The sequence below is a fragment of the Malurus melanocephalus genome, unplaced genomic scaffold (genome assembly GCF_030028575.1).
Source record: "Malurus melanocephalus ecotype Western Australia unplaced genomic scaffold, MMel_1.1 scaffold_0, whole genome shotgun sequence".
Classification (NCBI taxonomy): domain Eukaryota; kingdom Metazoa; phylum Chordata; class Aves; order Passeriformes; family Maluridae; genus Malurus; species Malurus melanocephalus.
Genome location: NW_026623232.1, coordinates 2,595,393 through 2,608,775, shown reverse-complemented (window position 1 = coordinate 2,608,775; position 13,383 = coordinate 2,595,393). Strand labels below are relative to the sequence as shown.

General features: G+C 37.0%; 1 protein-coding gene across 1 annotated transcript in view; it reads right to left on the bottom strand.

The window, feature by feature from the left end:
• NPAS3 (neuronal PAS domain protein 3) overlaps positions 1–13,383 on the bottom strand; it is a 401,776-nt gene that overhangs the window by 26,935 nt on the left and 361,458 nt on the right. Inside the window, exon 6 of the mRNA XM_057385383.1 lies at positions 2,004–2,197. Within this exon, the coding sequence (XP_057241366.1) occupies positions 2,004–2,197 (194 nt within the window). The remainder of the gene's footprint in view (positions 1–2,003; positions 2,198–13,383) is intronic.

Here is a 13,383-nt window from a genome sequence, read left to right as displayed (position 1 = left end):
ATGTGATTACTAATCAGTGCACCTCACAGGATACATTTTACAGTTTTCATTGATGCCTTTCTCAGGCATTTGAAAGTTCTATTGATATGTGAATGTAAAGGGAATGTTTGAAAAAAATGTTTAAYTAAAAGAACCCCACATATACAATTTAGGGCTCATAAAAATGCCAAAATCACAACAGAGAAAGCATAAATCTTTCTAACTTGGCCTAAAAGTTCATGTTCTACTTGACCTGATGGAACAGTTTGTTTTTCACATCTATTTGATTCCTGGCTTTTTTTGTTGAGGTTGCCAAAAAAGGTAASAGTAAGTGCAGGTGATTTTGTTAAAAGGGAATCTGTTCATTCGGAACTGGACAGATACCAGCAATTCATTTCACAGAGGCCTTTGAAAAACTCTGCAGTGGTAGCAGCTATCCATTGCTACCTAGGTAGGTCGCAGGGAAATCAAAGACTTTGGCAAAAGTTTTGTTCTAGATCCTATTCCTAATCCCCAGAGCTCTTTTGCCAGCTGCCAGATTACACAGCAGCTGGATGCTCCCAGGGTAGAGTCACAGGCAAAAAGCYCAAACTTTAATGCTGCAATCCACACTCTCTGTGACTTTGTGAAACTCATTTTCCATGAAGCAGTTTTTCTAAGCTTAAAAATGAAAACAATATATTGACTTTTAGATAGTGCTTTGCAAGTGTAGACAAAATGTTCTGTCTAATAGTCAAGTAATATTATTTAAAAAAATGTTGTAGCAGTACAGCAACATGGCAGCAAAGACAACCGCATAACTGAAATCCAAGATTATTTAAAATTATTTAAGATCCTGATTCAACAAAACAGTTGAGTTTATTCGTTTTTACAAAATTTTATACTGATGTGCTGTCCTGATCATAGGTATTCCATTATGACTGAGCAATTATGATAGCTCTTATCAGAGAGCTTCCACTCATAATATGCCAGGGCTGCTGTCACAAAAAAACCTTGCATTAGTCTTCTTGTTCCATCCACTTTTTGGTAAGTTCCCTTCCCAAAATTTTTTTTGGATGCATTATCTTCCTTCTTCCTTTCCAACCTTTCTCCCATACCTCAGACTTCCATCAATGGACCCAAACTTGTTACTTGTAATTTCCTTCTCAGATATTTTCACTCTGCTCTAAATACATATCCCCTGGGTTATATTTTTATTTTTTCAGGGCTCTGAGACCTTAATGATCTTGATCAGCCCCTCTGCTTCCCCAACCTTCCCGTACCCCCCAGCCCAGACCCCCATGGCAGCCCCTGCCATTGCCCAGCTCCCCTCAGCCCTGCCTGGCTGTGCCCCCCTGACCCGACCCCAGCAGGAGCAAGAAGCAGAATTTAAATCTTCTCTTTAACCTTCTGAGACCACTCACCACCACCACATGGAATGTAGCCCCCCCAGCCAACTCTTCGTCACCTGTTCCCATTTCACTGCTGTCTTTCCCAGTGTGCCTTAACCAATTTTATTCTACAGTTTTCCCACCTCTAACTGCAACAGATCCCACCTCTCTAGCCTACTATCTAGGCCATCTGTGCTTCTGTTCCATTAAATGCTGAGCATGATAYGCTGTAATCTGCAAATTGGTTCAGAAATGGAAAACTTTAAAACTTCAGATGGAAAAACTTGTGGAGGAGAGGATGGGGGAGCATAAGGACAGGCATACAGGTCATATCAACGTCTGTCTAGTCCCAAATCTTGCCTCTAAGAGGGTCAGTGAAACATTGTAAAAAGCAGAGAAAGCTTAGAGGAATATGTCCTGGTCTATCTTCCCCTATTCCTGCACAACACCCTGCAATTTACAGTTTTTTATTTACTTTTATCCTCGGAGAATGTAATGAAAATGAAGGTGGTGATGGTGAAAGTGAATTCAATACTCTCATACAACACCAGCATGACATTACAAGACTCCAAAATTTCAAAACCTCTTGCCAAGCCCATGGAACAAAGAATACACACAACTAAAATAAAGAAATAAAGGATCTAAAGGCTGTACCTATTTTCACAGTAGATGATATTAAGGTCCATATTCACACGAGTGACGAACATGTGGCAGTCAATCCTGACTTCATTAATTGTAGGAGGTGGCAAAGCATGAGCAACGACCACGAGCCCCATGATTTGGCTGGGTACTGTCCGCCCGTGCGACAGCGATACTCTCAGACGTAACCGGCCTGTTATATGGATCACCTGGAAAATAAAAACAATGAAAAAAAAATACCCAGTGAATTCTGAATGCAACTGTGACATCRGTTTCTTTTGAAGGACAGCATTACTATTCCCTACAGTTCACTTAACATGGCTTAAAACTGTACTAAGTAACAGCTGGTATCATTGTTAAGCTTAGTAATATTGCCTGTCAACCTGCCCTATGTGTCCTTATGGCAAAAAGAACATAACAGGCAAATGCTTCACATTCATCAAATAAAAACCTAAGAACTTCTGTGGTATTGATTTTTGCTGGGATGGTTGTTACAGAAAGAAAGAAGRCAACAACAACAAAGCAGAAATTCAACAAAAGGGAGAATGGGATAAAACTAAAATAATGAAGCCAGAAATTAATAAATTAACAATTTTATAGCATTTGGAAATTGAATATGAGACAGAGAGATCAGCGGTTTTGAAACTTTTCCAGAACAGATTTCATTGAATTGTTAGTCACCTACACCATGGAGACACTGTTCACTACCTTGAATTTCTTCYTTGTGGTTGGCAATTTGAGAATCAACAGCCTACAGGTGATCTATGAGCTCAGGGACAGGATGGYCTTCCTGCATCCACAGTAAAGCATTTAAAGAGCTGCTAGACATGTAATGCGTTTGCCTAGTGCTTTAGGCATGTATGGAGAGCTCCAGGAATTCTAAGAATGCTGCCTGAGATGGAGTAAATTGAAACTCTGGGAAAAGAATAATTCACCACTTCCAGTTTCACTCCTTCAGGAGTTCTGTGGATAAAGAGGTTGTTTTATCCTGTAAAAGAGTATAAATACAGCATATTGAAATGAAAATGGAAACTGCAGTYCCTGTACTCATGGATAAGAGAGGCATAAGAATTAGCAGGTTCAGSCTCGCCCCGATTTACATCCCCAGAATGCGCTAGAACATCAGCATTAAGAGAAGACTTCCAGGAGATGAGGGCCCCTTTCTCTGTCATCCCAGACTCCCTACCCAGAGGTCAACAGAGATGTTGGTTGATACCAGGAGGTGACAGAAATGGGGTGTAGTTACAAGTGCACTGAGACTTATCTCACAAAGACAGAAGACAAGCTCTTTACTTCTGATGTGAGATTGATAACAGGAAGTGAGAAGAAATTTTTTAATTTTTAAAATTGCAGATCACAAAGTGCATCCAAATTCAAATCTAATCCATGCTAACAGATCTGAGATGTAAGCCTTGAAGTTTATTTCCTTTTCCTTAACCTAATCATTGAAACATCTCCTTTCACCAGTATTTTACATTTTGAGCCTAGCCAGTGCCAGAATCTGAACGAGGAAAGGGATCAGCTGCTGTGTATGGCCATTTCAGTTACAAGTTTCTGACCACCCATGTTTAAAGTAACTATTGCCTAAACTCACACTTAATGCGCCTCTGAAGGGCAAACTATTCTATGAATATTTGAAAAAGTTCCTAAAGGCAAAGATGCAAAAACACCATTTCAAAACCCCTTTAATTATTTCTTTTACTCAAGACCTCATTAACTAATGAAGAAATAGCTAAAAGAAACAGGATTAACTTCACAGGAGGGGCAGTAATAGTATATTTTGCTCCTTCTAGCTAGGCTTGCATGTACATYTGCTTTTTATCATTATCTTTCTCTTTTTATCATGCAGTTTCAGCTTACTGCAAAACTCAAATCTGTAAATGCTTGGAAAAATGCTGATGGATAACTGGTAAAAATGTGAMAATTTATCTAATATTGAGCATGTTATGCAAAAAGTATCATTGTTCTGTTGTTTTTTTCACAAGAGTCCTTATGCTAATATGTTTGAAGTTGGTACTAACACTTGAGGGAATTTTTAAGCTAGATCATATATATCTATTCTTTGTATTTTTCTAAACCTTCATGTCATTTGCAGCTAAATATCAACATGATTTGTTTTTGAACAACTCTCTATTCAGGCAGTACCTCACTTTTTTTTCTGATTCTTCATCTGCAAAACACCTCAGATGTTTTTGTATTGCCCGAGACAGTTCCAAATCTGCTAGAACCACCATATATTAACACTGCTGAATTKCAAGAGAATTTGCTTCCAGATTCAAATTATTTAGCTTGTTCCTAACTCTACCATGGATCAAAACATGTTCTAAATCCCCAGATGAATTCAAATTTCAGGGGTCAGCACTCAATTGCATTCTGATTCTGTGTGCTGGGTAATGTACAGCAAACTGCCCATCAGTTCAGTGCCTSTGCGCCTCTAAAGAAACTGTGTTTCCATGCCTGAAATCCCTTTCTATGACAACATTAGTCGAATGCACCAAGTGGGAAAATCTAATTGGTAGTAAAAAACAATTCTAACTGTCATGACCTTGTCTATATTGTGAGTATTGCCACTTTTAACACTGGTTCATTTGAACTGGGATTAGGGGTGATAGGAATTATAGGGTCAATTATCTCCTGTAGCTAAAATTAATCTCTTTATAATTCAATCCCGCAGCACTACTCTATCATATCCTAAAGCAGTATTTTGACTTTAATGAAGCTAAATTGCAATAATAAACTGTTTTATGAAGGACAATACTTGGCTCCAGATGTAAATATTTAATAAAAATTTGCTAGGAATATACTGAAAATTAAAAGTAAATGCAGCTCTTCTGTGCAGATTTCTTTATAAAAGCTTCCTTCTGAAAAGTATGCAACAGTCCTAATCAACCTTTAAACTCTTCTTTCTAATAATGCCATATGAATAGAGGGGCACATTTAGATGTCAAAGCAAGAGAAGAACGTGATACCGTGTTCTGTCCATTACAGAAAGGTGGGTGAATGTTAGACTCCTGATCACAGCATCATCACAAACTTTGTACGTCAAGAGCTGCACAGATTTCTCCACCATTTCTTCATCTATCTCCTAAATTAAATTAATAATAAAAAAATCCTTTTTTCACTCTACCAGGAGCCGGACAGGGTTAACTATTCAGAGACTTTTTTACTTACAAATTGTTTATTAGTAAGTGTAATTATGATTCAGTGATTCATCCTGCAGAGGCAGAGGGAAATCTTATGGTTGAAATAAACCATGTGGCCTGACTGAGACCAGGATTTTGCTTAGGCCATTCTGATCTATTATTTGCTTGTACTGTWACCTTGGATAGACAGTTGCGTGAAGAAAAAAGCATTTTGCAAAAATAAAACTTTTAACACTGTGAAATAAAAAAAACACATAGACTGCTGTAAAGATGTTATGCTGAAGCAAAACAAATACTGTAAAAATCTTCTGTACTGCTTAATTGCTTTATTTTAAAAAAGCCCAAATCAACTTTGCCTGATGCTCCAATGTTGGAAAAAAAAAATTATTTGGCTTTTATTTTTAGCTGATTAGAAAACGGATTTGCAAAATATTGTAAGTACATGTAAACACAGTTTATGAGTGTGGGAGTGTTAACAAGCCATACTGGTTGGACAAATATATATTTCTTTTCCCTGCCATATGCTCTCTTTAGTCATCTGTTAGCGATATGCACTTAGATGTGCTCTACTAATGTCTACTCATTATAAACAAGCACATCACAAAGACCTTGATAAAACCTTCCCTCTGTCAATACCTAAGGAAAGTAAAGCTCAGCGATCGAAAAACACATCTGGAACCTGCACATCATCCTTTAAAGGTAAATCTCACCTCTGAAGATGGAAATTCTTTCTTTGTCAAAAGATATCTTTAAATATTACATTCATTTTTTCACATACATATGATGTCAGAGTAAGGACATGCGTTACCAGAGGCTATAAAAACCTGCAAGCATGAAAAATCTGTGAATTTCACCTTTCAGCTGTCTCTGTGCTCTTCAAAACTTAAACTTCAATTTGAAATARATTTCTAAACTACTGCTTTTGTTCTCCATGCAAATCATGATGCCAATTTATTGTGCGTGTGAATCCACAGCACTGGCAGAAATTGTCCCTCCAGCTCACTTACTGAGATACTAAGTTTGAAGTCTTAAAATTTTTGCTTAGAATCAATTTTTAGAAAACAGTCATATGCAAAAAAAATCCTAATTTCATTTGTTCACCTAGATATTTGTTAAGCTATTTTACAAACAAATCATTTACAGAAACAAATGTGCTTCTGAAGGATACATATGTGTGTGTATATAAATATATATGTTTTAGTCTCTCAAAGATGTTATTTTATACTTTCACAATCAAGACCTAAATCTTTACCTATAGCCATTTTCTCACATTTTTCTTCCAGAGTTGTGTGCTCCTTCACTCACTGATACATATACATCATGTCAAAACTGTGTCTCACTGTGTCACCAGTGAGACAAATGTTTTAACATTCTGCAAGGCAATGAGTCCTACATAGTTTCAGGTGATTTCTAAGAAAAGAGTGAACATTTGGAAATAGACTTTTTTCTGGACTATTGAAAAAAAAACAAACAAACCAGATTCCGCTGTCACATCAGGAATTTAGGCAATGATATCTGAAAATTTTTCCTTATCTGACATCAAAATATAACCGCATCTATCAAACTAAATTTCAGTATCGGTTTTTCTCACCTTTCCTCCCTGTGTCCCACTRCAGTCACTACAACATATGTATTTGCTCACATTTTCTCATGATCACAAATAATTTGTTTCTGTGCTTCTACACCTCCATCCTCATTGAGATCAAAGCCCGCTCTCCCAGTCTTCACGAAAGCTTTGAGAAATGTCATCATTCAGCAGTAGGTGGGATATGAGAGGTTGGTAAGGCCTTGTGTTTGCAGTTCCTGTAACACTCTTATATCCCACTCTCAGACTTACTGCTGCATTTCCATAAACACTGCAGTATTACTAACAGGAGATCCCATGGAGCATGACATTTTGGTRTTGAAAGGAATGAGCCACTACAACTGCAATGTGTTTGATCATGCCACATGGGCAGCAAGTCTGAGATGTCCCAAATGCACCCAACTTGCTGTACACAGGCGGATCAATTCTCCACCTCATACACTTAGCTTAACACACAGAAGACACATGGGGCACTTTACATGATGGGTTTGCATCCATCATGTAAAATAAAGTTTGTGTATGTAYGCTGCTGTTGAATCAATGTTAGATTTGCTGTCTCTTTTAAACTATAAAATAACCATTTTACCATCTTTTCCCTTGTTAACATAAGCCATCKCCAACTTCATAAACATCATCTGTCTTTTCTCTTGGACAGCATAATAGAATAACCTGTCTGCTTACAGTAATTGCTCTCAAGACTTATTTGATTCAAAAGTTTGGTACTTCAGTTTTAGCCTTGAAAAAGAGTTTGCATGCTGAAAATCCTGCATATTTGCTTTTTTATTTTTCTGACTACAATAATGCAAGTAATMAAAGACATTGCTTCTACACACGAACCTTGTCCTTTTATATCAAGTCCACACCAGAACAAAGAAAAGTAGTACTTAGTACAGYTGTCACTGATTCATTCAGAACCATGGTGGATGAAAAGAAGACAAGGCAATAATCTATGATTCCTGAGAAGCAGCCTTGCAGTCAGTTRTGATTGAGTTATGCGTTGATTGTCACGTGAGCCACTGCTCAGATTGTGGTCTTGAGCACCCATTCAAAGAATACAAGTCTGATTTCAAGGAGGGAGAACATTATTCCTAACACATACATAGTTTCAAGGTCAATAGCCTCTTTTCCATCTACAAGTACATTTCAAATCCCTTCAAATACACCTGCAAAAGACAGTCTGAAAATGGAAATGGTATTTACATTTAAACAGCATATTTGGTCTCAGGACATATTTTATTGTGAAAAAGTCAATACTAGTTTTTGGAGACACTCTAGGCTTTTCCTATCTTTCCTCTGTTATCGCTCTCTCCAAATAATAAGATTCAAAAGCTATTCTACTGCTTAAAGTAGTCACAGGCAGAATTTAGGCTAATCCTAAGGGTTTTAAAAAAAAGGTATCCTTATGAGACCTTAGACTCATTGGTGCTTAAAGACAAGCATCATGTGAGAAACAACCCAGCGTGGCAGGCTCAGTTCATAGCTCTTGCTCAATCCCTAAAATGACCTGAGCAGAATATTATTGATTGCATATGAGGAATGTTGAGATCAGCAGCAAGCACAATAGCCACACTTTCATTCAAGTACACCACAGGGAACAGACCTTTTCTGTGCTGAAGTTACTGTTTTGAGCACATAAACTGCTTGCTCCTCAACCTAAGGATGCAGAAGGTCTTATCTGCCACTTACCTCTGACTGGATAATAAACAAAAGAGAAGGGAATGGGGACAGCTTTCTAGCTCTCAAAAAAAGTGTGAAGGTAAAACAAGAATGTAACATTGCCCAAGTTACATTGTCTAGGTTAAGGCTATCTTAAGAACGCTCTTGGAAGACATATATATAATAAAAGATTACTGCAGCTGCCATTAAAACAACAACAAAAAGCATTTTCAAGAGTACACAAATGTTTTCCAAGAGTTATCAAATCTTAAAGTCTGGGAAATGAACAACAGACCAAAGGCTGCACAAGCATTTATGGATCCTTTAGATTAACATTATTAGATCCTAAATTTATGGCTTTTTCATTCTGTTACATGGCACATTTACATTTTTTAAATTTGTGATAACAGATAAGTAGTTACTCATTAGTATAGCATAGCACAGTGTCCTGTGCTGTATATGGGCACATATCTGTCTTTATTGCCATGATGGCCCTCATGTCAGAATTCTGAGGTCTGGTCTTGCACTGGTGTACATTGCAGTAGTAAAAGTTGCACGATCAAATCTGTCCCTTCAAAAGCATATTTGTATTGTCAAACATGTTAATAATCCTTTCCTGTATTGTGACTTTTCATTAATTGCAATGGATTAGCAAGCTTCTTTTCTCTAAACAAATGATGTTGTAGAGCTGACACTTCTGAAAACATCTGTATAATAGAAACTCAAGRAATATTGTGTGGAGTCATTGCACATTATAATTTTACAGTTATTTGCTTTATATAACTGCAAAGGTTACCATTTTCATAATAATCCCAATAAGAGCTCCAAACTTTCCACTATTAAACAGCATTCTTTAAATATATGCAGTATTAGTAATTTAAATTATTAGGTTTTATTTTAATCCCTTTGAACCTGTATAAGATCTTATTAACATCTCTATCAACACTGTATTGTCTTTTCATAATGCAAACCTTAAAAGCATTTGAAGATCAATGTGTAAAAAAAATGGAAAAAGAAAGAAACTAAATGAAATCAACACACAGCAACCTGAAAAAGTAGCCATAAAAACTGGGTTTATAAAAGAATACTTTTTGAAGTAATTGGCACAAAGACTGTTCTAGTGCAGATTGCTGCAAGAGCGCTCTTGGCAAGAACATCATAAGCACTAGCAAAACTTTAATATGCTCAAACAGCCAAATACAAACTGACACCAGGAACCCATGTGTGGCAACAAACAGGAAAAAAATAGAGTATCTCAATTTAATACAAACCTACATACAAAGGGATCAATTTTTACAATTCGTGGTTTAGCATACAATACAGCTGTCCTCAGAGTGAATWTAGAGTAGCTATACATAAGAAATTAGAATTATCAATTCAGGGGAATTTCTCAAGAGTCCTTTTGATATGTAATACAGCAAATATAATGACTTAGAAACCAGACATCAATGCATTAAATGAGATCAGGTTGAGATCTATTTAGAAAAGACAGGTTTAAGCTGGAAAAAGAATCTCTTTGATATGACCTCCAGAGCAGACCATTTGCAGAAGGATTCAAGATGAGCAGATTTACCCTTGCATATCTGTTTGCTTCACAGATGCTTTACAATATAAACTCTAAAATATTTAATATTGAGTTATGGCAGAATTAAGTTTATGTAGTAAAAAAGATTAAGAACCTGGGATTTTCTTGCACTTCTTGCAAATGTTATAATGGATTTTGTATGTTGAATTCAGAGGAATAAATGAAACATAGTTAATTTAAAATCTAGCCAACATAATAAACTTATTTATAAATGATCTCTTATAGAGTCTGGCTACTGCTGGTCAGGCTAGGAAGGTTGTCTTAGATTTTTCAGTAGTGTGCATCCCTAATTTGTGGTCAATACTCATTTAACCCTGAAACTCAAAAGATCGGTTCACTTTAACAGATTTGCCACTTCAAATCCCTTGCTGTTCAAATATGTTGCTTTTTTTTCCTCATGGAATGTTTGAAGTCTCCTTTAAAAATAATGCCTTGAGGATATTTTTTCCTTAACGCTATTTAAAAAAAAGTTGAAAGCATTTAGCTATTGAAGTGTGCAGGGTTCCAGTGAAGGAACAGTCGTCCCTGCCCATGAGCAAACTCTCTCAAAATTCACTATTCCAGAATTCTGGTGCTTCTGCCAGCAGTGAAATTTAAACCTAAAAAAGGACTTCTGTTGCATCAGTTCCAATGCAGTTTATCAGAGAATTGGGGGATGGTGAAAAATGGCTACATCATTCTGCAACAGAAAGGGTGAAAAAGTTGTTTAAARTAAGTTAGTTTCAACATCAGGGCAACTAAATCTTGTTGCAGTAAAGACAACTAATAATAAGTATACTTCTGATGTAATTTCTTTATATCTTTCTTTGCAGGGAGAAATAAAGAAGTTCTGTTAGGGTTTTTTTCCCTACTGTTTTGTTTGATGTTGTTTTTAGCAGTCCAACAATTACCTTAGGTGATTCTCTGCAAGGACYTGATAAGTGAGAAAGGACTAGATAAAACAAAAATATCTGATATTAATGTATTTTTCCCCCACACAGAGAAAAAGATTTAGAAAATGCTGTTGTTTKTAAAGACAGAAATGGATTCCCCAAGTCAACCTTGATTAAGACAGGAATGTTTATGTTCTGCTCAAGCTCTCCACCTGTGTTTCCAGCCCCAGAACTCATTCTGAAGTTAGTCRAGAAAAATTACATTCACCCTTCCTAATTTTGCGGCTAGATGGGTAGAAAGAGCTGAGTTTTTTATATAGTAAAGCAGGGACACAATGGAGAAAGCACAGAACTATTATTTGAATATCATTAATACGAAGGTTCCTCTGCTTGTGCTACTGGTGTCTGATGTATCTTCCTACAGTGAAAAGCAATAGTTTTGTTTATTTTAATAAACTTGTATGCTTTCTCCCAGCATGCCCCAATTTTTGCTGACTGTACACAAGCACACAAGGTCTACCAAAAGATCTTGCACAACAGAAAGTGTGAGCTTTCCTGCAGAATGCCACATCTGTGACAAAAGCAAAGGTGGAGGTAGGCAAAAAATACTAATTTCCATAATTATTAATATGCTTTCCATGATTTTTAATATGCTCCCATCAATGGCACTAATATGAATCTAAACTACAAATTTTCAGTTTAAAGGGAAAAAAAGACAGCAATGTATATGAATTGATTTTATGAAAAATATGACTGCAAATTTCAGAAAAGCTTCTGCAGGGGAATGGTAATGCCTCTACAAACAGATGGAGAAAAGGAATGATCATAAGAGGGGAGGCAAAAGTCTTCTGGTATGGCTGCCAAGTCAATGCCAGTAGTTCACTGACTGTTCTCAGTGTTATATTGGAACAGTTTTGAATACACCTCACAGGGTCCTGACAAAGAGTAGCTGGCATTGAAACCACAAACCCCAGGCCCCAAAGTGCTTTGCAGAGCCTTGGGCTGCAGGAGCAGGCTGGGGCACACCTTGACAGCCCTTCCAGAGGAGCAGCTGCCTCTACTGTCATTACTGGACAAAGCCCACCCATACATGGGGTGAGATTTCTCTTTGAAGAAAAACCTTTTATCCACCTGGAGATGGATGGCCTTTGCAAAGCTCTGACCTTCTCCTTGACAGCTACAAATGGACCACTATCTATGATTTGTTTCTATAATCCACTTAATGCAGCAAGCTGGATTATAGATAGCAATTTATTTGTAAAAATAATAATAAACCACCATTGTTTTAAATGCTAAACATGGATAAATGGGGAGGAAAAACTGTTGAGACAAGATTCGTGTTCTTGAATCTACACCAAAGAATTATGGTAGCCTCTTGCTTTATCTGCATCGGAATCAATTTAGTAATTTTTAATTCACTGATTTTCTGTTGTTTGCTTAACATTTATTAATTGATTGTCATTCTCATGCAATTAATTCAAAAGTTGGCAAGATTAACATGCAGAGATTAATTTTCTTTTACTWACCCACCAGAATACCTTTTTTTTTAGAAACAGGTTACCAAAAAATTACCTTCACATCAATCATATTTATAAATGAAATACAGCAGGGATGCCATCTGTCAATTCACACTGAACCTTTCCTGAAAACTGGCTAAGTTTTCATATGGGATTCAATAAAATAACCAGAAAAGATGGGGACAGCTCTGTCTTTCACACACTGCAGTCCTATCCACATGTCAGTTTGAACACCTAGGACTAACTGTCTGCAAGGCTGGGAATCTCTCATGTGAGGGTCTGAATCTTAGGTCACAAGGAAATGAACGGCATGCCTACCCCATATCCCGTGGGCACAGGATCTGCACCTTTACAACAACCTACAGGTTGCTGAGATGTCAAATGTTTCTCATCTGGAATAAGCTATTCATTTGCCCTTCATGTCACACTCATTTACAATGGCTGAAATGTTCATTCAGGAAGGGAGAAGAGATAACGAGCAAGGTTTCTTTGCTCTTAGTTACCAGGGGCTATTCACGAGACTTCAGATTCACTCACTGAGTTCCTCATTGCAACACAAAACAGCAGAATGAAAGGAAAAATAGCATTCCTAAACCTCATTATTTTATTACGGCCTTCACCATATTTGGTGTTTAACTGAAAGCCCCAGTTTCTGTCTTTTTTTTTTTTYGCTCTGTGTGTCACTTAGGCTGCTGCTGTAAAGTGGACAAATTGACAAAATAAACTTTTTTCTAGAGAGAGGCAAGGAATATGCCTTAGACAACAAATTGCTATATAAGACTAGAATGGACTCAAGCATTTTGATCTCAAAATGAGGATTTAATATCTCTCACAGACAACATMAAGATTCAGAAAAATATGCAGTTAGGTACAAGAAGGCACACAGAATGAATTCAGCACTCAGACTGTAAGATACATGAGCGTGCAAGCTGTGATGCATGGAAGYGCTGCAGGGCTTGCAGGAACCCAGCCCAGACATTTATTTATTTTTGCAAAGAATATAAAACATGACCTTTCTTCTCTCTCCTGTAATGTTG